The sequence below is a fragment of the Camelus bactrianus genome, chromosome 9, assembly GCF_048773025.1.
Source record: "Camelus bactrianus isolate YW-2024 breed Bactrian camel chromosome 9, ASM4877302v1, whole genome shotgun sequence".
Classification (NCBI taxonomy): Eukaryota; Metazoa; Chordata; class Mammalia; order Artiodactyla; family Camelidae; genus Camelus; species Camelus bactrianus.
Window position 1 is genome coordinate 32,281,719 of NC_133547.1, and position 23,651 is coordinate 32,305,369.

General features: G+C 41.6%; 1 protein-coding gene and 1 long non-coding RNA gene across 3 annotated transcripts in view; one reads left to right on the plus strand and one right to left on the minus strand.

The window, feature by feature from the left end:
* Window positions 1-8,573, minus strand: part of LOC123615505 (uncharacterized) — a 102,928-nt gene extending 94,355 nt beyond the window's left edge. Inside the window, exons 1-3 of the long non-coding RNA XR_006723115.2 lie at window positions 8,463-8,573; window positions 5,926-6,017; window positions 2,521-2,662 (exon numbers count right to left, since the gene is read on the minus strand). This is a non-coding gene — a long non-coding RNA (uncharacterized LOC123615505). The remainder of the gene's footprint in view (window positions 1-2,520; window positions 2,663-5,925; window positions 6,018-8,462) is intronic.
* Window positions 8,574-8,575: 2 nt separating this feature from the next.
* Window positions 8,576-23,651, plus strand: part of SNX7 (sorting nexin 7) — an 87,618-nt gene continuing 72,542 nt past the window's right edge. The window contains exon 1 of one of the 2 annotated variants that reach the window (XM_074370018.1): window positions 8,576-9,056. In XM_074370018.1, the coding sequence (XP_074226119.1) occupies window positions 8,715-9,056 (342 nt within the window). In that variant the 5' untranslated portion in view covers window positions 8,576-8,714. The remainder of the gene's footprint in view (window positions 9,057-23,651) is intronic. The other variant, XM_074370019.1, reaches the window with a different exon arrangement.

Below are 23,651 nucleotides of genomic sequence, written 5' to 3' on the forward strand. Positions count from 1 at the left end.
CGTGGCTTGGGTGGGAGCGCAGGGCTGCAGCAGTGGTTGCAGAAGCGTATGGGGGTCAAAGGATGACTTTTTAGAATAGGAGTCTTTACAGCATGTTTTATACTTTGGGAAGTGATCTAGTTTTGAGAGAAAAAGAAAAAAAAATTGATAGAGCTGAAAGAAAAGACCGTAACTAATTGTTATTCTCCAAATTCATAGACTGAGCTCCTAACCTCCAGAACCTCAGAATGTAACCATATTTGGAGATGAGGTCTTTAAAGGGGTAACTGAGCTCTAATGAGGTCTTTAGGATGGACCCTAACCTAATATGACTGACGGCCTCAGAAGAAGAGTAGATTAGGGTGCAGACGAGGCAAGACCACTTGAAGGTAAGGGAGAAGATGGTCATCTACAGGCCAAGCAGAGAGGCTCAGGATGAAGTCAATCCTGCTTACACCCTCTCAGACGTCTAGCCTCCAGAACTGCGAGAAAGTAAATCTCTACTGTTTAAGACCCCCGGTCTGTGGTATTTGTTATGGCAGCCCTCACAAACGAACATAATGATGAATCAAAGCCAGTGAGACAATGAGAAGGGTTGGGGCAGGAATCCGTGGGGTGGGGGGAGACTGACCTTTCCTAAGAGGAAGGCCCTTCTTCACAAGATATGGTACCAACACATCTCCTAGTGGAAGATGGTTAAGTTCCCATCAGACAGTTTCTTTTTTTTTTTTTTAGTGAAATATGATACCAATTACCAGGTTCTTTTTGTTGTTGAGGGAAAGAAAACAAGCTGTCAATATTAGAGATTTAAGAAGAAAAGGGAAGATCTGAGAGAGAATTGCTTCAATGAGCAGGAAAGCAAGAAGGGTCATCACCTGACACTCAGTTTAGCTGAATATTTATTTTTGAAAAATAGCAATGGCTCACTTTAGTTCTTACATAACAAAAACTTTTTGAATTTTTAATTTAAAAAAAATCCAAAAAAGGAAAAACAATACCCCAAATCTTTCACAAGTAGCCACAGCTTATTATGTGTTGGTATCTAGATAAATATGATGTCAGGACTGAAAAGGACCTTTTTAAAAAAACTTAGAGCAAATTTTAACGTTAAACAAGTTCTAATCTCTTCGAAATGAGAAAAACAGATTGCCTTTTAAGAATTGAACCGTAAATTTCAAAATTCACAGTCAATTGAAAGCATTACAAATGTCCTCCTTGCCAGCAATGCTACATGTTGGTCAGAGGACATGGATCAGCTATATCCCATACCCCTACCAAAAAAAAAAAAAAAAAAAAAATCTGAATGAGAGAAGCAAGTATTGGCTATGACCATCCAAGCACTTTCTAGGGAACTAAGGATCTCAGCCACCGAACTTCAAGTGTGTTAGATTTCAAAGCTGAGCGAACTTTGTTGTTGAGATGAATGTGTAAGAATATAACCAGTGACTTCTGGTTTTTCAGTGGCATCGGAAAGATCACCCTATCATAAGCTGGCTATGTGAGAGGGTCTCACCTAGCCTAATGCCATCATCCACTGCAGGGACAGGCAATCAAACAACAGCGACAGCAGAACACCCGTACCTTTCCAGCACCCTGCTTACCTTCAGAAAAGCCCACTTAACAGCAGGAAGACGGCCCCCACCTCACTTCCAAATCGCACGTGAACACACCTAAGTAACTGACCCAGTCTGTGCCCAGGAAGCAAAGTCAGCTTTCCAACTTTGAAGACTAGGAGGTGAATAAAATTTGAGTTGATCCACAATATACAGCACGGAAGAAGGGCACTCAGAATAGTTCAATTCTTTGCAATGACAAAAATGCTGTAACGAGCATTCCCGTGTGCGTGTCCGAGTCTCCACCTAGCGGAAAGCCCTGTAACTGGAGTTTCTGGGTCCGCAGGTACTGCGTGAGTCAGCTCAGCCTGCTGTAACCAAATACCAGAGACTGACTGACTCAAACAACAGGAATGTATTTTCTCAGGGTTCTGGAGGCCAGAAGGCCAAGATCAAGGTGCTGTCAGGGTAGGCTTCTTGTCAAATCTCTGTCCTCAGCTTGTAGACAGCCGTCTTCTCATTGCACCCTCACACGGCCTGTCCTCTGTGCACCTGGGGGCACAGAGAATGCTCTGGGGTATCCTCGTCTTATTAAAAGGACATCAATCTTACGGCATTAGGGCCTTACCCTTGTGACCTCATTTAACCTTTAGTACTTCTTGATAGACCCTGTCTCCAAATATTGTCACACTGGGGCTTAGGGCCTCACCGTGTGGATTTGGGGGGGACACAATTCAGCCCATGTTAAGTACGTACAATTTTTATTTGCTAATTGTTACCAAATTGCTCTCCAAAGAAGTTTTATCAAATTTAACCAAATATATCAAATCTCTAAGCAATAAACTTCGGAAAATTTGAAAACTTTGAGATCTTAATGATCTAGACAAAAAATTGGAACTTGTGAATTTTATCTATATTTTTACCATTGTGTTTGAGTGGCTTTTTATCTATTTAAAATCCATATTTCTTGTTTTATTTACTTACTTACTTTTTCTGACAGAAATGAGTGACTGAGCTGAAATGGTCAAGAACACCTTCAGAGGTGAAGACAAAGAACTTAGAAGATGTGATGACGACCAGATTCACTCGAGATGACTGCAGGATTCTGAATACCAGGAAGGACCGTGGACCTAAAGCCAAAAAACGTTTGTACTCAGAGGAGTGACAGAGCAGTAAGCGGATGGCATTACCAAGAATGAGAAGTCTGCTGCATCCCAACAGCATCCGCCTCGGTGGAGTTTGAGATGCAGTTTCACAGCTAACAGATACTCTCCAGATTCTCATGAAAGACTATATACCACTGTTTCCACCTTCAGAGAGTGTCTGGTCAGATCGTGCACCTGTATTGTCACGATTAAATCATTCTTTTGATATAACCACTCAAAAGAGAGAGAAACAATTTATCTGAGACTTCTAAATATAAAATTCTTCTTATATTTTAAAAAAACAAAACAGTTCTGCCATGGAAGATCAAACATTTACACAACATGTCTGGAGCAACATTTAGTCTCACAGTAATAACTGCAATTTTTTCAAAAGGATGAGGTCAAGGTTAAAATTGGTGTTTAATACTTATAAATATTCAACACCGTTGCCTCTGTTCTCAAAGGGTATTAATAATTCACTGCAAATTTTCTTTTTCTTGAAGATATTAAATGCAGGCGTTTTCATGTACTTACTTATTCCTCTTTTTTATGTATTTATTTTGCATTATTTACAGCCCAGGAATTTTAAAGGGTTAATTTTTTAAACAAGAACACTTCAATTTTCTTAAACCACATCTACTGTAGATCATTTAAAATACTTCTCCAGGCCAAAGTGTTGATACTAAGGAAATTGCTTGAGAAGTTTCTTTTTGAAACAAAAATGCAATTTTAATTAGAAAAATTTAAAGATGTAAAAGTTTTCCCTGAGATCATGCCAGATTACAAAAATTTTATCTTCTAAACTTTACATCGCAGTGAAAAGCGGTCAGAACTACTCTTGCTCTGAGCAATTCTAGACATTTTGTTATTTACATAAAGTAAGCTTCAGACAACTTGCAGGATGGCGGCACGAGGAGCTCGGCAGACCTGCTTCCCAGTGAAATGCCTGAGTCCATGCGTTGATTCCATCTCTGCCACCACAGCCACTTAGCTCATGGGACCACTAAGCAAAGAATGCGATGGCTACGAAGAAGGGATGACTGACATCCCCAGAGTTTGTCGTTTTGTTCACTTGATCATCAAGGGCCACCTCTGCACTAGTGGGAGACATTTTCACAACCACTAATATCTCCACAGCCTGTGCCCATTCTGAAAAGCCCACCCACACACTTCTTCCCTGACCTCTCTTTTCATCAGTTTTCCAATATTGTTCCTTCCAAATCCCTGACCATTCCAACCAAACCATTTGCGACCACCTGAGAATTAATACAGACCTATATTTCTGGACATTTCTCATTCCTGAGATGACAGATGACCAAATGTCACACTTGAAGTTCTGACCACTAGAAGGATTCTCCTTTATCACTGTCCTATACGTTGACCACTGAGTGAGGCTGCACTTTCAAGCAGTATCAGCATATCATGAAGAACCATCTGTAAACCAGACTCTGGGTTTTTCTTCCTCCGTCAACTGGTTCTAAGGAGATTTCCAGGAAGCCATTTTTGTAGGTTTTTCTCCTGGGACAATTCTTAGTACTAACTGTATTGTTTAGGGTCCAGTCAGTAGACAGGACCACGTGGTCACTGGAATAGGGAAAGTTTAATATAAAGCTTTATTAATAGGGGGATTGGAGGAAGAAGGAATTGGCTAGTGAGAGTTAAAAAGAATTCTAAAGCATATTGGAATAGTAGATGTAAGATGTGACCACTACCCCTAGGGTTGTGGTAATTCCCCAAGGAAAAGCCTTCCCCTGCTATGGTTGAGATCAAGATGTCACTGGAAAGAGGACCACCTTGGCTTCCTGAATGGTGGCAAGGTCAATGGAGTAGCAGTGGGACCTGCTGGGAATCCACCCTCTGGGAGGTGCTGAGCCTCAGAACCCATTAGGCACCAGGAGAAGCTACTGGACACTGTTGGCACCTGGAGCTTGACAGATCCCTCCCTCCAGGAGCTTAGTGCTCCTCCATGTCCAGCTTATGCCGGGTCAGCTCTAGGCTGGCTGTGCAGGACAAAGGTCAGGGCATGGCTGACCTCCAGTGCCCCTGACGTGTGTCCGTGTCTGGGACTGAGGGGAGGATGTGGGGTGTAGTAACCTGGGCTGGGAATAGGCCCACAATATCTGGGTCTTTAGACCATGCCTCCATTGCTGCATGAGTTTGGTCAAACACCATAACAAGCTGTGCCCTTCGGGAACCTTACACTAGAGAGACTTTGCAGGGGCTGAGCAAAGGAGGGAAAAGAACTCTCCACAGGACGCTAGTAAGAGAGCACACCAGGAAACCCTCCTCCTCCAGTGTCCTTCCAGGCCCTCTGCTGATGCGGCTTAACATCGTACGGGGTATGGCTAAGTCCCAGCGCCGTTATTACAGAGCAAGCAACGGGAGCCATTTTGAAGTGAAGAGGCAAAAAATCAACCATCGGCACAACGACCGTGTTTCTCATTTTTGGTTTTTTAGTTCTTTTTCGTAGTATCGCAGTTATTTTTATTTTTTTTTATTTATCAAGTAATTTATATTTTTGGTGAATTGTTTAAAGTCCTTTGAGACTCTAATCCTTTTAATCGTTTTGTACAGCAGTGCTGGCACGTGGGAGATTGTTTCCTTGAACGTTTTTAATTTGGATCCCGATCTCATCCGCAGAATGACTTTATCTGTAGAGACTCTGCCGGAAGCGGGGTGAGAGGAGAGATTCTGGGTCTGCTCCTGCCAGAGCTCCCAAGGGGATATCACTCGCCCAGGGTTGCTTGCAGTTTTTTGAATTGCGACTTCCTGAACCATGGTCAAAATCTTGCGGGAAGAGATCTCTCCCACTTTGAGCTTAGGCTGATCCAGAAGAGTTTCATTATTGAGTGACTATTTTACAAATTTCCATTTCCATTACCCTTTCATGATAATTCAAACTCACACTTTCAGATTCCTGAGGCCAGTCCTACCCATCCCTTGCCCCACGCTGGAGGCCGGCAGGGTACCAGCTCAAATGTTTAGTGGCATCCTCTCACTTAAGCTGACTTTCTTTCTTGCCCCTGGAAGTCACTTACTTCCCTGTAAGCTCATCTATGCATTTAAAAGATTCTTGACACAGTTTGTCAGGATATTCAGTGGACGGATTATAGAATTATCTACTCTGCTAAATTCCAAGAACCAAGAATCCTCAAATATCCTTATAAATCCTCTTTTCTCTTTTTTAAGGCAACATATATAACACTTTCTTTCAGTGCACTTTGAATTACTTACCACTTACTACCTACCTTGAGTAAATTATGAAATCTCAGCTTGCCACAGCAGCAACTATTCCTGGTCCTCTGGCAGCCACATAATCTGAAGGATGTCATGATTTGTCCTTAATGGAAAAGACAGATTGGGTTTGCTTTCCCTGATCAACAAGTTTCTCTTAACACGATCAACCATGAACTTACTGGCTGGTTTATTTCCCATTAGTTTTCGCACATAACATTTTTTTTTTCTAATCAATTAAATCGCCTTCCAGCAAAAGAAGTAAAGCTACTGGACAATGCCAGTGGGGTGACTTGTTTTATCATGAATCCCATTACCAGGAACAATTGACTTTATGTATAGTTGAATTAAACACTCAGTTATGATCTCAGGAGATCCCACCTGGAAAGTGTGGGAGAGAGGGAGCTTTTTGACAAGGTGTATGTTCTGAGAACCAAAAATTAACATATGATACCATTTCTCCTACAATCAGAATAAGAGTCCAAAAACCAAGGGACAGAACTGGGTAGGGCTTTCCTTAATATTATACCTGTACTTCAAGTTGTGGGCGATGATGGTTGAGAGGCTTTAGTACCCAAATAAGAACTCTTCCATTAAAGAACCCAGTGATGATTCCATTTAATGGGAAGCTGGGGCTGTTAAATGGCAATTTAGTTGTTTTCAAGCCACTGAATAAGCAGGCATGGCATGTTGGTAATTAAAGTCAAAAATTTAGTCCATTTTTGTAAAATATCAACAGAATTACAGCAGAACTGCAAGAGGAATAGACACACTAGACTTGGAGTTGTACCAATAATGAATAGGTTTGGATTTTCTTCCTTTGGGAGCTGGGGGCTATATTCCCAGGTGTTTGAGACTGAAGTATATTTAGCAGGAATGGAGAAAGAAAAAAACAAGAAGTATGTGAAGAAATGTGATTTTAATGTTGGGAAGACAAAGGAATTACTTACAGTAGGGATTCTTTTTTTTTTTTTCCTTTCCTTTTTTTGTTTAGGCTGACCAGTATCAACATAGCCTTTCTATGCTTAGAAATCTAATTTGCCTTCAAAATCTCCATGGGAGTTGGCCAAATGGGCCAAGCAGATCTACCCTTCAAAGCTCTGCAGCTAGAACTATTAAGACAGAGAAACAGGACTGTGGGTAGTTTTGTGGTAGTAACAGCAAAGGCAGTTCTCAGAGGCAGCTGCGGTGCTGATGCGGTGACAGCACCGGGGGTCCAGTGACAGCAGGGTCAATGGCAGTATGTGGAAGGGGTGTGGCATTTCAGCGATCAATAACGGTGGCTGCGATGCCTGTATCCTTAGTTCTGGGTTTAGTAGGTTTAACTGTGATCCAAGCTGTATAGTCTTGGCTTGTTCTGCGCATTTTCTGAGATTGACTCTGCTTTCTGGGAATTCTGTGAGTCATAGTATCCTTAAGAATTTCCTGCTTCAGATGGCAGTTTGAAAACTTGCATCTGCCTCACCAGCCAGAATGAACTTAGGAATTAACAGTCTTTTCATCCCTTGTTTTCTTAGACACCTTAGCAGAGAGCCTTTTCAAGGGAGTAGATTTGCTACTGTGGTTTATTAATAAATAATGTCATCCCCAAGCTTAACAAGTTATAATTTACTAAGGGATGTATGGCATTTCCATGAAATACATACAATCCATAACATGATACAGAATTAAACACTAAATAGGGGAAAGACTGTGCCCATCAGAATGTCTTTCTGAAAGAGACGGAATTATCGTTAATTCCTGCAGGATGGGCAGGAGATGGCATTTTGGGTACAGGAAGCATAAAGCACAGGAAGGAGACTGGCTGTGCACTGTGCAGGAAGACCAGCTTGACTAAAGGGCGTATATGAACTGAAACCAATGTAAATGGTTAAGAGGGAACATGTAATTAAGGCCTTCTCTAATGGGAAAGGGAAATTCTCGATTTGATGAAACATCTTACACGTCTTTAATTTTTTTTTTCCTAGTTAAAATCTTTAAACATCAGGCTAAATATGTTGCCAGGAGAGGTTTCAGAAATCAAGTCTGAGCACGCCTCTTCTCTGGCTGTGTGCGAACTTCTCAGATATTCTTTCCTGGGTGGACAGACGGAAAGAGCTGGGGCTAAGGGGAGTTAAGCAATACAGCGTGAAGACAGTTCCAAATACATCAATTTGCATTCAATTTTCCATTATTTTGGAATTTAGTTTTTGTTTTTTAAACGTAAGCAGTGAACAACGAAATAATTACAGTTTTGCACTGGCAGCGCAAAAACGGAAGATTATGACTGGTGGCGGTGGCCAGTCCCGCTGGTTGTCCTCGGCTCTTAGTAACATTCTTGCTCATTAACTTCAGGAAGACTTCCAGGGGTAAAGATAGATTTGAAAGTGGCTGAAAATAGTTTTTAAGTCCAACGTCCCCTGCTTGATAGTGATTTGACCACACAGTCCAGTCACTGGGTCAAAAATCAATTACAAAACAGAGGCGTCCCTGCATTAGCCTTCGTAAAAGATGGACTCGAAAACCACAACCCAGAATAAAGGCAACCATTAAAACACAGGAAATACAGTACTGGCTTTTTCTCTTGGCGAGGTGGGTCGGCCGCCTTCCAGCCCCGCTGTGGCCCCTCTGAAGTTCACGGTTCACCCGGTGGCTTCTGCCCAGACCCCTGTCCCCGCGGAAAGCCTCGCCGGGGAGTCCCGGAGCCAGGCCCGGGCGAGGACGCCCTCCTCCTACCTTCAGGGCACAAGGTCCCCGGCCCCACCCTAGCCAGAGCCCGGGAGCCCCACCCCCGCGCCTCCGGCAGGCCCCGGGCCAGGTGGGGATGAGCCCGCGCCCCGCGCTCGCCCCGACAGTTCCGCGTCTGCGCAGCGGACGTGGGGCTGGAGCGGGGCTGGCCGGGGAGGCGCAGGATGCGCGGGAGCCAATGGGCACGCTCGGGGAAGCCGGGCTGGCGGCGGCGGCCGGCCGGGCGCGCACTCTCGGGATGGAGGGCGAGTGCCCGGCACCTTCGGCGCGCTCCTCGGGCCTCCCGGCTGGGGGCGCCGGCGCGGAGAGCCCCGGGGGCGACGCCCCCCTCCCGGGGAGCAGCGGCTCGTCCGCCCTGCTGCAGGCCGAGGTGCTGGATCTGGACGAGGACGAGGACGACCTGGAGGTGTTCAGTAAGGTGAGGGCGGCGGCGGCGGCGGCGCGTCCCGGGAAAGTTGCAAGTTAACTCCGGGAGTTGGCCCCGCTGCGCGGCGGCGGCCGCCCCGGAGCACGCGGGTCCGGCCCCGCTGGGGGCGGGCGGGTCTCCCCGGCTGCCCGACCCCGCCTGGCGGCTCGCTTTGCCCGCGGCGGCGTCCCGGCGGGTCCCGAACCGCAGCCGTGCCCTCCTCTGCACTTTGACCTCACGTTCGGCAGGGCCGTGGCTTCGTGGAGTCTGCGAAGTTGTAATATTTTCTCCCTTTCTCCTCTTCTCTGACGCGGATATTTCCAGGGACAGTGCCCGAACCCCGGAGGCGGTGGCCGAAACTGTCCCCGCCCCTGGCAGCTTCTTTTCGGGCGCAGCCAGCCGTGAACTCAGAGATCGCCCGAGTCTAGACAGATTATTCTTGATTCAGTGTTGCTGCTGGTTGTGGACGTGAGACTTGGGTGGCACCAGCGGTGGATCTCCAGTCCAGCGGGGAGAGGCGTGAGGGATCCCTCTTCAGGAGAAAAAGGCTCGTGTGTCCACAGGGAAGCGCCTTCGCCGCGGAGCTCAGGGTTTTTCAGACAGTCAGCTCCTGCCACCCAACGCACAGCCAGTTCTTTCGTTTTTAAACCTTACCCGGGGAGATCTAGGACCAAAGGGCTCTCTTAACTTGTAGGACAGTTGGGGAGAAACTGACTCGGGTGAGTGGCAGGCTTGTGCTGCGTGGAGGCTGGTGACTGTAATTTCTTTTCAGAAAAGAAAAATACCTTTCTTGCTGGCCGTTCTGTGCTACTGCAGCTTCTCTCATTGCTGCTGGTAGAAGACCTGAGATGAGAACATTGTATAAATTACCAAGAAGGCTGTGCAGTAGGTAACTGTTGCCTTGAGATGTTAGGTAAAGCAACGTGCTTCACCGCTGCTTCATTCTGGGAGCGCGAACTCAGGTTAGAAAGTGAATAAGCATACTCTGACCCCAGAGAGGACTATGTGAAACTCCCCTTCCCCTAATTTAGGGTTAAATGAAATGATAGGCCCAGCTGCATTCTAGATGTTCAGAGTATCAGTTTTGTGCTCTTGATAAAGTCATTTGACCTTTCCGTGTGTTTAAATTGTAAAACAGTGGAATTGTTTTATGTTCTCTTGTAAAAAGTTAACACTGCCTTTTTATGTTCCACACATTCTTTATGCTCCTATCAAGGACAGTCGGTCAGCTCTTGTTTACATTGCCTTCTCAGATCCATTAGTCTATGAATTTCAGTGCTTGGCTCTGCACTGTGAATCTTCCAACATGGGGGGGCAGGGAGAATGTTGGGAGTGGCAGGTGCATATCGGAATCTTCTGGGATGGTTCACATTTGTCACGTTGGTTTCTCTTTCTGCAGATTCTGAGTGTCCAGCCCCCATTAAGAATCACAGTTTTATTGAGTGCCTGTTGTCAGAGGCAGGTCTAAGGTGAAGCTAATGAAATTTAAGCTTCGGCCGTTTGTTTCCTTAGGCCGCTGAAAACGTTGAAAGTTATGGAGAGTCGTACATGTTCTAGGTGGGAAAGGAATGGCGGGCTGCAGCCAGAGACATTTCTAAGTAAGCATTTCTGGTGAATTGCCTAAAGCTATCTCAGTAGAAAGGAATCCACAATTCTATGGCTCCAATCCGTTTTTGAGATTTCTTTTCTCATTCTAAATAAAAATTTATTTTTCCACCCAATTTTTTGTTTGTAATTTTGTATTCTTTTTTAAAAGGATGTTAAGTTCAGCAACATACTTAGCCACTGCTTTATTAAGCAGCCCATATGATAATGTGCAAGGTTATATCTTAATCTATATGGCCAGTTTCTATAGAAGATGTTCTTAACTTTTCCTAAGTGTCCAACACATGTAGTTACACAGCACTGACAAGCAGGGTGGATCCAAGTGTGTGGGTCCTGCCTGCTTACATTTTATGAGTTTTTCAACCATTAACCACAGTTAATTAGATGAGCGATTTTAAGAAAATCCTCTTCATTCTACCCATTCTCTTTACTATTTTCCTTTTTAGCCTGCTCCTCTGTAGACTGCTACCACTGTCCAGCCTACCCTAGGATGGTACCAACCATTACTTCCGAAGCATACTGAAGTTACACTTTAGTACTTTGAGATGGACCACTTTTATCTTCAGCTTACATTTACTATTGTAGTCTCTTATTTCCTTAGATTATTTGTGAACATATATACTGTGCCCTCACCCAGAAGCTTTTTCTTTTGTTCATTTTTTAATGGAAGTATAGTTGACCTACAATATTATATTACTTTTAGGTGTATGACATAGTGATTTGACATTTACATACAGTATGAATTGATCACCGTGGTAAGTCTAGTAACCATCTGTCATCATAAACTTATTACAGTATTATTGATTATATCCCCGATGCCGTACGTTACATACCTGTGACCTATTTGTTTTATAACTGGAAGTTTGTACTTGTTAATCCCTTTAATGTATTTCCTCCTCCTCCCCCCAAACTACTAGTTTGTATGTATGAGTCTGTTTCTGTTTTGTTTGCTCATTTATTCTGTTTTTTAGATTCCATATATAAATGAAATCATAAAATATTTGTCTTTGTCTGACTTCACTCAGCATAATACCCTCTAGGTCCATCCATGTCATTGCAGATAGCAAGATTTCATTCTTTTTTATGACTCAGTTCCACCAGTCTACCGATGGTCACCTAGGTTGCTTCCATATCTTGGCTGTTGTTAATAATGCCGGAATGAACATAGAGATGCATGTATCTTTTTGAATTAGTGTTTTCATTTTCTTCAGATAAGTATTCAGAAATGAGATGGCTGGATCATATGGTAGTTCTATTCTTAATTTTTTGAGGAACTGCCATACTGTTTTCCATAGTGGCTGCACCAATTTAACATTCCCACCAACAGTGCACAAAAGTTCACTTTTCTCCATATTCTCATCAACGCTATTTTTTGCTGTCCATTTGATAATGCCATTTTGACAGATATGAGGTGAAATCATATTATGGTATTGGTTTGCATTTCCCTGCTGATTTTGAGCATTCTTTTCATTTGTCTTTTGGCTGTCTGTGTATCTTCCTTGGAAAATTGTGTATTCAGTTTTTCTACCCATTTTTTCATTGGATTGTTTGTTCATTTTATATTGAGTTGGGTGAGTTCTCTATAGATTTTGGATATTAACCCTTTATCAGGTGTATCACTTGCAAATAGCTTCTCTCTTGCCTTTTCATTTTTTTGTTGGCTTCCTTGGCTGTGCAAAAGCTTTTTAGTTTGACGTAGCCCCATTTGCTTATTTTTGCTTTTGTTGCCCTTACCTGAGGAGACAGATCCCCCAAAATATTGCTAAGACTGATATCAAAGAGCAACTGCCTTTGTTTTCTTTTAGGAGTTTTACGGTTTCAGGTCTTACATTTAAGTCTTTAATCCATTTTGAGTTTACTTATACGTATATGGTATAGAAAAGTGGTCCAGTTTCATTCTTTTGCGTGGAGCTGTGCAGTTTTCCCAGCACCATCTACTGAAGAGACTATCTTTTCCCCCATTTTATATTGTCTCCCTTTTTTGTAAATTAATGGACCATATAACCGTGAGTTTGTTTCTGGGCTCTGTTCTGCACCATCAATCTACTGATCTATGCTGGTACCACACTATTTTGATTACTATAACTTTGTAGCATAGTTTGAAACCAGGGAGCATGATACTTTGCAGCTTTTTTCTTCTTTCTCAGATTTCTTTGGCTATTCAAGTACTTTTGTGACTCTGTACAAATTTTAGGATTATTTGTTTCAGTCTGTGAAAAATGCCATTGGTATTTTGATAGGGTTTGCATTAAATATGTAGATTGCTTTGGGTAGCATGGACGTTTTAACAATGTTAATTCTTCCAGTCCGTGAACACAGTGTATGTTTCCACTTAATCGGGCTGTCTTCAGTTTGTTTCATCGCTGTCTTACAGTTTTCAAAGTACCCGTCTTTCACCTCCTTGGTTAAATTTACTCCTGGGTATTTATTCTTTTTGAAGTTATTGTAAGTGGAATTGTTTTCTTAATTTCTCTGATAGTTTATTAGTGTATAGAAACACAACAGATTTCTGTAGGTTGATTTTGTATCCTGAAGCTTTAATTAATTCATTTATTATTTCTAATAGTTTTTTGGTGGAGTCTTGAAAGTCCTCTCTATATAGTATCATGTCATCTGCAAACAGCGATAGTTTTACCTCTCCCTTTTCAATCTGGGTGCCATTCATTTCTTTTTCTTGTCTGATTGCTCTGGCTAGGACTGTGTTGAACAAAAGTGGTGAGATTGTCTTGTTCTTGATCTTAGAGGAAAAGCTGTGGGTTTCTCACCGTTGTATATGAGGTAAGCTGTGGGTTTGTCATATATGGCCTCTGTTATATTGAGGTACGTTCCCTCTATATCCACTTTGTGGAGAGTTTTTATCATAAATGGATGTTGAATTTTCTCAAATGCCTTTTCTTTATCTGTTGAGATGATCATACGATTTTTCATTTTTTAATGTGGTGTATAGCGATACATTTGCAGATCAAAAGCTTTTTAAAGAGTAGGCTCTTGGATTTATAATTATTCCTTTATTCCCTTTTTTCTCACTGTATGTTATAAGTACCTGATAAATACATGTTAAATATTTTTGTGTAAGTTGCTCTGCTAAGAATTATTTTGAAAAGAAGAAATGCAAGATTCAGTTCTTGTTATCAGAGTCTTGGAGTCCAGCTGGAAGATGTGACAGAAACTCTAAATGACAGTATAAATCAAGCAAGATGGAAAGTAAAACAAACAAAGTATTTTTCTGAGTTTTCAGTTAATACAGTTAGGATAAAATGATGCCAGATCTCAAGAGAGCACAGGGAATGTAGACTGTATTGACTTAAAAGAACAAGAATGGATGTGGAAGGTAGAAGAACATAACCGATAATTCAAAAAAAGGGAAAGAAAAAGGATAAAAATTATAACAGTAATGTAAGAATAGTTTTAGAACTGGGCCAAAATGAAATGAGCTGTCTTTGAGATGAGCAAAAATTTTACCTAGAGAAAAGGGGCAAACTTGTCTACATTTAAAGGAAAAAGTTCCCCTATTAGGGGGAAAATAATATGTTAAAATAAAATAAATTACCTTTATTTTTTATTAAATACTATAGTGTGTAGAAGAAACAGCAGTTGAAACAGAATGTAGGTAAATAGGTCACAGTGAAACATGAGATGCTTATTTGCTGCTCAGTAAATAATAGCTCTTTTTATTGGCCTTTAAAATGGTATTCAGGACCATAAAGTAAGATGTAGATCATCCAGGATAATCAGGGAATTTACAGGTGTAATTATCCTTATCACCACTAGTCATCTCTGAGAAGTCATGGATGCAGGTATGGTGCACAGAAGCTAGAGATAGGTAAAAGTCACTTTTAAAAACAACGGGGCAGAAAGGAAGTTCTGGAAGGTATAGACCAGTGAGCTTAATTTCAATCTCCAAATAAATCTATCAATGCAATAGAACTATTTAATATATTTAGTGTAAACAATTTGACAAGAAGGAGCTGGTCATTTTGTAAGAATGGTGGAAAACCAGGATTCTTTTTATGATCAGTCAGAAATGTAACAATGTATATATTTATTTAAATGAGGTTTTTTTTTTAAAGAATCACTTATATTTCTGTGGTAAAGGTTATTTTTGAAGAATGATGAGCTATTGCTGTTAAGACATCCAACTCTTATATATTGAATGTCTATTAAACTTGCAATTCAGTGTAATGATGGAGGGACATTACTATTCAACAATTCTATCAAATACTTAGAAGAAGATATTGGAAGTCTAGTTATAAGTTTTCACATTTGTTCACTGAACCATCTTTATTTAGTGCCTCTTGTGTTCCTCTGTTAGCCATGGCCATGATAAGAATCAGAATTCTCTCTAGTGATGTAAATGAAGACAGTTAAATGCAAGAACTATTTATAGAATTTTGGGCAAGTTTCAGGAAAGAAGAAAGGATACTGAGAAACTCAGAGACTTGTAGTAGCAAAAAGCTGTTAGCACCCCCAGTTCTAAAGGGAAGAGGAATGAAAATAGTGCTGCTGGAACCCAGTGAGTGCTGGAGCTGTGAAGGGGCCACTTCATGTATTTACCGAGCGATGTGGCTAGAAATGCGTGCCTGCCAGAAGTGTGGCGCCAAAGCAGGGAGGAAATCGGGAGCACAGCCCCTGAGCTCCTCTACTCCTGCTCTTGGATCTCCTGCTTGTGGCCCTCACTGGGCCAGCTGCTCAGAGGATGTGGCCCACAGGGGTCAGCCTCCCAGGGCACAGAGTAGACCGATGGGAGCTGGAAGGGCGAGGGTGAAAAGAAAGGATAACCAGCATAACACATCATAGTACGGAAGTGTGGAGAATAACTGAATACAGATGGCCACATCACTACCTCCCATCCCATAGGCTCTTCTCTAATGTGACCTGCCGCCTTCGTGTTGAGGGGGGGATCTATGCCCCTCTCACTGAATCTGTGTGGGATTGTGACTGCTTTGACCAATGATCATTTAAATGCAAATAGCCACCGGTGGCTGTGCCCTAGTCAGCTGCAAGTTCCAGGCACCATCCAGGATTAAGTGACTTGTGAGCGAAGAAGTCTAATATGATGTCGGCCCCTAGCACTGAGGCATCATCCTTTCAACCGAGGCCCCACATTTAATGAGACAACCCATTTCTGCTGTATCTTGTCAGAATTCTTGACCCAGTGAATATTGAACCAATGAGCATAATGAACTATGAAAACCGACTGTTTCATGCCACTACGTTTGGGGATGGTTTGTTACACGGCAGTAGAAACTGTAATAAAAGCTAATTGTGTGGTATAATCCGCTTTCCAAATCTTTTGATAAATTAGAACACTGGGTTTAAGAGCAGACTAGGAAATTTAATGGGGATAAATGTAAAGTCCTGAGGAAAGCTCTCCTCATCTTTGTAAATAGAAATGTCTTGGCTAAGACATAAGCTGAGTGCTCAACGCAGAGACGCTGTTGCTGCCCTGTCTGCATTTGGAACCCTGGCTCCACTGCTCACTAGCTTTGTTTCCTTGGGCAAGTTACTCAACCTCTTAATGCCTCAGATGTTTCATCTGTAAAATGAGGGCAGATAATAAATATGAGGCTTAGATGACTGACTGTATGTAAAGAGCTTATAAATAGTGGCTGGCCCTCAGTGATGCTTGTGAGTGCTGACCAGTCGTACGCAGCCGCCGGAGGACCCTGCTCTCCAGAAAGAACTGCAGTGATGGACACGTTCTAGATCAGCCACTGGTCACATGTGCCTTTTGAGCACTTGACTGGGACTAGTACATCTGAAGGAACTGACCTTTTCATTGCTTTTAATTTAAATGAATTCACATTTAAATGCAAATACCCACCTATGGCTAGTGGCTACCAGTTTAAAGAGTACAAGTCTAAACAAAGTAGTATTTTATTGCTAGCTTACTCAAGAAACATCCTTGAATGAATGAGTGGTTTCCTACCTTGGTGATCAGGACAGAAATATATGACACACACACACACTCTACTTACATATGTACATGTGTGTTGTGTGGGCGTATATGAATGTGTACGTACATACAGAATGTGTAGGTATGTGTAGAGTGTGTAAGCATGGTGGATGTGTCTGTGTATGTGTATAGTATATGTGTTTGCAATTGTCAATTAAAATGTAGAATACAGGCCTACAGCAGGCAAGTCATGTACCCCCCTTTCTCTGACCTTCATCTTGATCCTGCCTCAGTGAGTCTTACCATTTTGATGGTTAAAAAAAAGACGAACCAATAAAGGAAAACGGGGCTGATCCAGGGCTATTTCTGTCCCTCCCACTAGACCTCCACTGTCTCCCCTCACAGCTTCTGTGTTAAGTACTCTTACAGCCCTCCCAGACGGGGAAGAGTGGGTGAGTGAAGTAGAAAGACGATGAAAAATCCTCACGTTCCCCTGATGAATGAGCATATATGGTGAACGATAGAATGAAAACAAGCAAGGAAATTGCGGAATAAGTTTGGGGAGACCTTGTTTAGGATGATTTTATGTACAAACATTCCGGCTGGTTTTCAGTGACTGAATGAATGATCAATACACTCAAATAACACGGTATTGAGTCTGAACAAACAACATACTTTCAAGGTCATATGGAGTGTTGATTGTACTGTAATTTGAACTGTCCATGCAACTTGAGTTCCATCCCACCCTCTGTATTTTAACGGGGAACTGATAGTCTGTGTGAGAAAATGGCAGAGGGACATTATGTCATCTGCGGATGCCAGTGCCCTGATTCTTAGGAGTCCTGTTTTGAGCTAGAGCCTCAGATCTAGTCTGAGCTTAGCAGAAACGGGGCATGGCTCCATCAGCACTGAAAGTGGGGAGGGCTGCAGTCTCGCCCCGCATCTGCCATTGTGAAGGAGGATGAACGAAGGCGTTCCAGTGATGCTGCGCTCTGGCAACCATGGCCTGTGCAGAAAGGCTGGGAAGAGCAAAATGTAGCTCAGCTTGGAAAAGACTTGAGTTCTTCTTTATGGAGAGGTGTTATGATTCAGGTGGATTAAATGTCTGTAGCTTTGAAAGGCAAAGCTGGGGCCACCAGGTCAAAATTCTGTGGAGATAAGTTTTAGGTCAGTTTACAGAATAATCTTCTGATGGAAGGTTCCAGAATGGAAGGGGTTACTCAGCTTGGCTATGAATTCTGTCACTGAAAATGCACTAGCACGAGCTGGATGACTAACTGTCCCAGAGGAGAGGAGGGTGGGACGGTTGGGCTGTTCCTTTTTTATTATTAAGAGGCTGTTGCAAATGGAATTTTGACTTTCTGAATTTAATTACAAGAGCAGTGGAAAGTCTTGATTAGGTGGTCCTACCTACTCATCTCTTCAACTCAATTCTCAAACTGAGCTACGTCCTGCCACTCCCTGATTCTTGTATTCCTCTTTCCACACCTCTTTTCCACTTAATTCTCTGCTGCTGCTATGACAATTTCCTAGATCTCCAGGATGAACTGCTAAGTCTTACCTTCTATCTATCGCTTTCACTAACTCTCCACACGCCCTACAGACCTGAAAAGTCCCCATTGATTTTTTTTCTTCTTGGTAACTCTGGAATTAGTGCCTTCTTCCTGTTCCCACTGCTCCAACCCCAAGTAGTATTGTGGTTACCACTGAGAACCGTTCAGATAGCCTCATAAGTTCTTCATTCTTGTGATGGTCTGCCTGCAGTCCATCCTATGTGCTCACAGAAAGCTGATGTCCAGAGCACACAGCCCTGAACACGTGGTCACACTGTGCCGTTCGAGGTTCTTGGTGATCAGGCTGCACCCTGACTCTCCTGCCTCTTCCCTCGCACCTCTGTTTCTCTCTCTCACCTTTGTACTCAAAGTATGTTCCATGAATCTATTTGATCACCTGGGAGCTTGTTCGAAATGAATTTCAGAACCCACTCCAGACCCAATGTATCAGAATCTGTATTTTAGCAGGATTCCTCAGTGATTGATTTGCACCTTACAGTTTACTGTTGGGTCAACCAAACAAAATCCTTTCTGTTACTTATGGCCCAATGTAAAGCCACGTCTTCCCTGAGAACGTCTTCATTCTCCAGCGAGAATTAATTTCTCCCCACTCTGTGCTCCCCGTAATAGTGTTTCAAATCTCGTAATACTTAATACATTTTGCTTATAAATAGATATCTGTTGCTCTTCTCTGAAATCTTAATTGCTTGTCTATCTCCCATAAATTTAACTTCTTGAAGGTAGAAGAGTAGAAACTCTAATAAATACATTAATGAATGATACGGCCAGTTCCTTTTTTCATACATATGGACACAGTTATTACAGTCATTTGCCAATGATCTGTTTTCACTAAATTCAGTTTGTATTGTATTGGTTTTTCCAACTAGGTTCCCAGACCAAATAGAATTTAAAACAAATTTGTCTTAATAAATGGGGACTAAATGTTATTGATATATGACACAGAGCTATGTTAAGTGTCAGTCCTGGACAAAATCTCCTATTTACGTTTTAGTAGAAGAAATAAACCAAAGCATTAAAAAACCCCAAAGGAATCATTTAGAAGCCTTCTTTTACTTGGAAAAATAAATCCTTTTAAGCTAATAGTATCTGTCTGAATCAGGGGGCTTGACTGCAAGCAGTGGGAACCAACACCGGCAGGAAAGGAATGAAGTGGTGAATGTTAGGTAGCTCACAGAGTAGATTTGAAGGCTGGAAATGCAGATGCAGAAAGGGACAGGCACCAGCAGAAGCTATCCCCGATGCTGTGTTTGGAAATGGGACTGGATGTTGTATAGTCAAAAGAAAAAAAAATCCTCGCGGACCTATAGGAAAAAGAACTATATCGTTCTATTGTGCAGATGACAGTATTTATTTATTGATCAGTGGCAGTGGGGAAGCGTCCTACAAGTATTTTGGAAAAATGATATTGAAAGACTTCAGATTTGAACTTAATAAAATATGTTTTGTTCTGTTGGGTTTTGAAGGCGGAGTTTTATTTTTGCCTTTTTGGGGTTCTGATGGGATAGTCTAGTATGACTGATAGCTTGCGAGTTTTCACTGCTGAGTGGCTAGTGAGATCAAAAGGAAACAGACTCAAGAGCTATGCAGTTGCAGTGCTCAGAAGTTATTTTATTCATGTATGTATTAATTGTATCCCACACTTGCCAAAGAGGAAATAGGACTAAAAGCTAAACATTTAAAGTTACTCACTTTAAGAATAGAATTTTAAAGTTTTCTCAATAAACAAAAGTTATATGCTTGAAGGATTTTGTCTGTTTTAAACAGAACATCTAATAACTCTGACCCTGTATAAATCCAGTCATGCTGGATAACATGGTGTTACTTGTAGTATCAACAAAAAGGAATCTAGTCAGATGATTAAAATTATTAGCAAATACTGATATAAAAATCAGTAAAACACACTTATGGTAAAATAGAACGGAAGGTTAAACCAGTAGTTTTAAAAAAGGAAACAAATATTATTTGACCTTGAGAAGTGCTTTAGTAAGACAGACTCTTTTTGAATTGTTTTAAACTAACTTTATTGAGGTATAATTATGTACCATAAAATTCACTCATTTGGGGTGAATTTTTTTTTAGTAAATTTACTGAGTTGTGCAACCATTACTATAAGACAGTTTTAAAACATATGCATCTCCCCCCTCCAAATCTGCCATGCCATTTACAATTAATCTCCATTTTCACTCCCAGCCATAGACAACTACTAATCTACTATTTTCTGTATCTATAAATTTGCCTTTTTAGGACATTTCGTATAAATGGAATCATACAATATATGTCTTTTGTGTCTGGTTCTTTCATGTAGCATAATATTTTAAAGATTAATTTTTGTTGTGATTTTATTATTTTTTAAACACTTATAATTTTTTGATATAAGAAATAAAAGTTTTATTTTACAATGAAAAACAGAGCTTACTCATTTAAAATGGAACATTAGGAGTAGAAATTCTGTTTCGATTAAAATGGAAACCTTACGACGTGTAATCAGAAACAGAAGGCAAACTCCTGGTAAATGAATTTTCAAAATTGGGGGAAAAGTGCTAAATTTTTTTTATATTAACTCTGAGAAAGTTGTGTGTGTGTGTACATTACATAATACATATGTACATATATACTTGTATGTATTTTACCGAATTGAACATGGAATGATATTTTCACTAGATAATGCTGTAGTGCAAACAGCCACAGCCTCTCGGTGGCTCACCTGCGGTAAAGATTTGCTTCCGTCCTGTGTACATGTCAGCTGTGACTGAGTCTGCTTCACGTGTCTTCGTTCTGGGATCAAGACTGAAAGAGTGATGCTCACTGGGACATGCCATTCCTGTGACAGAAGCAGCACTGGTGGGAACAGGCAGTGGCTTCCAAGTCTTCTGTCCACACACATGCCATCATCCAAAGCAAGTCACTGGTCACGTTCACTGGGGTGGGGAACAATTTTCCTTCCATGAGGAGGCACTGAAAGTTACCTGGCAATTGACCAGGAGGTAATTCCTTGCATAGAAAGACAAGGGGTCACTGGGAACAATCTTGCTATCTCCCACAGCAGTTTTTTGTTTGCAAAATTACAGGCATGTTGGACCTTTCCAACTAAGGAAGACCAATTTTTTTTATACAGAGTGTTAAATACAAAAAAGAAAAATTTCCACTAGATAAGAAATTACCCAAGCATAATTGAGATAAATGGAAAGGCATTAGTCATGATTAATAACCTGCAATTGGCCAACATTCATGAATAGTCTGAGTAAGCTCATACGGACCTTGAAACCCTTTAGCTGAGCAACAGATATCTTACTTTGGATTTTCAGGTGCAATGTTCATTTATCATGGAGTTCTCCCTTCCCTTTTTTCAAGACCTGTAAGATAAAAATGTGAGTACTTACAGTTCTGACACAGTAAATATCACAGTGAGTTTTGCAGGTCATGCCTCATCTAAAGAAATACCCGTTTGCCTCCTTTGTGGTCCCCTAGTATCCCAAGTCCTTTTCTGCTTTAGGCGTTATGGGCTCCCCTGACTGGAGTCCTCCTCCCTCAGTGTTTTTCATGGCTGGCTCCCTCTTAATATCACCTCCTTAAAGACACCTTCCCTGGCAGCTCGATCAACAGTATTCCTCTTGCTCCCTGCCTTAGCCCCTTACCCAAGCAATTCACTCCACTTTTTCTGGAAATTTACTTCCTTGTTTATCAACACTTAACTCATACCTGGACTTACCTTGTTTTTCTATATGTTTATTTGTTTCTTACCTGTCACCCTCCCCTGAAGCCCTCTCCCCAAACTGAAGTGTAAGCTAATGAGAGAAGGAATCATGTCAGCCAGTCTTGGCCACTGTTGTATCCCCAGTTCAGTGCCTGACACATGGCTGACCTTCAATGACCGTGTGTTAAAGGAAGTAACGCTGCTAAATTAGGTGCTTTTTGTGTGTGCGTGTGGATGGTGGTGACGGTAGTGGTGGTCGAATCTTGATTCTTCCAAATAAGAAATAAGTGACTTGAGGAGAATTATTAGTATTCTTATTCTTTCTTTTCTTTCTTTTTTTTTCTTTCTTTTCTCTCTTCCTTCCTCCCTCTCTCCCTTCCTCCCTGTCACTTAGAAAACTCTCCTTATTTGCTATTATAATATATAGATATTGATGTTTTTAACTTGTATAAACAGCCATTTTATGTTTGTAGTGAGGCTCTTCAGAAAATCACAAAAATACTTTTGTTCCTGTGTTTAAGAAGCTTCTACTTATTTAGGGGAGGGTGTTGTGGTGATGTATCCAGTTAGGTTAAAAGTTGGAAAGTACGGGAAAAAATTCTGTGGAGCTGAAGGAAGAACCAGTGATATAAAATTTAGGAGGTGGGATACTTTTAATTTAAAATAGTTAAAGCATATGTTTTCAATTATTGTTAATGTTGTTACCAGAATTCTAGTATTGTCTCTTAAATGCCGTATCATGTGTGTATAGCTCCTGCTTGGGGGGTGTCATCACACACCGCCCGCCAGGCTGTTAGAAGAACCGGGGGAATAAGATTCTCGGTGTGGCTGTTTTAACTGTCAGTTAGTTTTCCTGATACATCATAACCTTTCTTAAGTCCCCTCGGAAACGCACTTAGGTTTGTTGGCATGGCTGGATATCGAGGCAGCTCACCCTCCTCGGTGGAGAATGTCTGTGAGGAATGCGCTGGGGTTCAGGGAAGTGGCTGTAGTTTGCTGTGGGCCAGAATCCACGTCGGCCGAGACCGGTGTGCAGCCAGCGCGCGGCGCTCCGTAGCAGCCCTCTCATCGCGTCCCTGAGCTGCTCCGCAGCGCCGTCTGCCCGCAGGACGTGCTTGAACCTCTTCGGGAGCTCTGAGTAGTGTCATTAGTTTCCTGGCTTGCTCTGTTTGCAGTTAGTCGTGACAGCATCTACAAAAGGAGGCCAGTAGTAGTAGTTGGCTGATACTGCGTTTCATATGGGTACCCAGTACCCCAAACTTATCTTAAGGCGAGTTTAATAGACCCTTGTCATATGTGAACTTAGCATTCATGGCTTTGAATGTCTTTCACATGCAGTCATGTGACATATCTCTGAGGTTCACACGTAGCTGCACCAGGGGTTTGAAGGACACACTTTGTGAGGGATCCTTGCCTACCTTTGTCTTAACATTTGACTTCTTTTTGTACCTGTCCTTGTTCATAGATGCAGTAATCTTTGCTGAGGTGATTAAAAACATTAATTTGTGTGTGTGTGTGTGTATGTGTGTCCAAGAGTTAAAAAAGTAAAAGTCCAAAAAAGAAATGCAGATGCTAACAATCGGAAACTTACTTGCCTTCTGCCTACCTACCAATAGTTAAGAAGACTTTATTCACTTTTATTTTTAAGTTTCGTGAGAAAACTCTGAAAAGAAAATTAATGAACTATTTTCAATAATCAAGAATATATCCTTATCCTATTGAACATACCTTTAAAAAAAACTTTTTAAATGGTTTTACTATAGAATTTTTTCATGCATACCAACGAGTATATGGATATATGTATCTATATTATAACCTGTCTCTCTATGTTACATAAC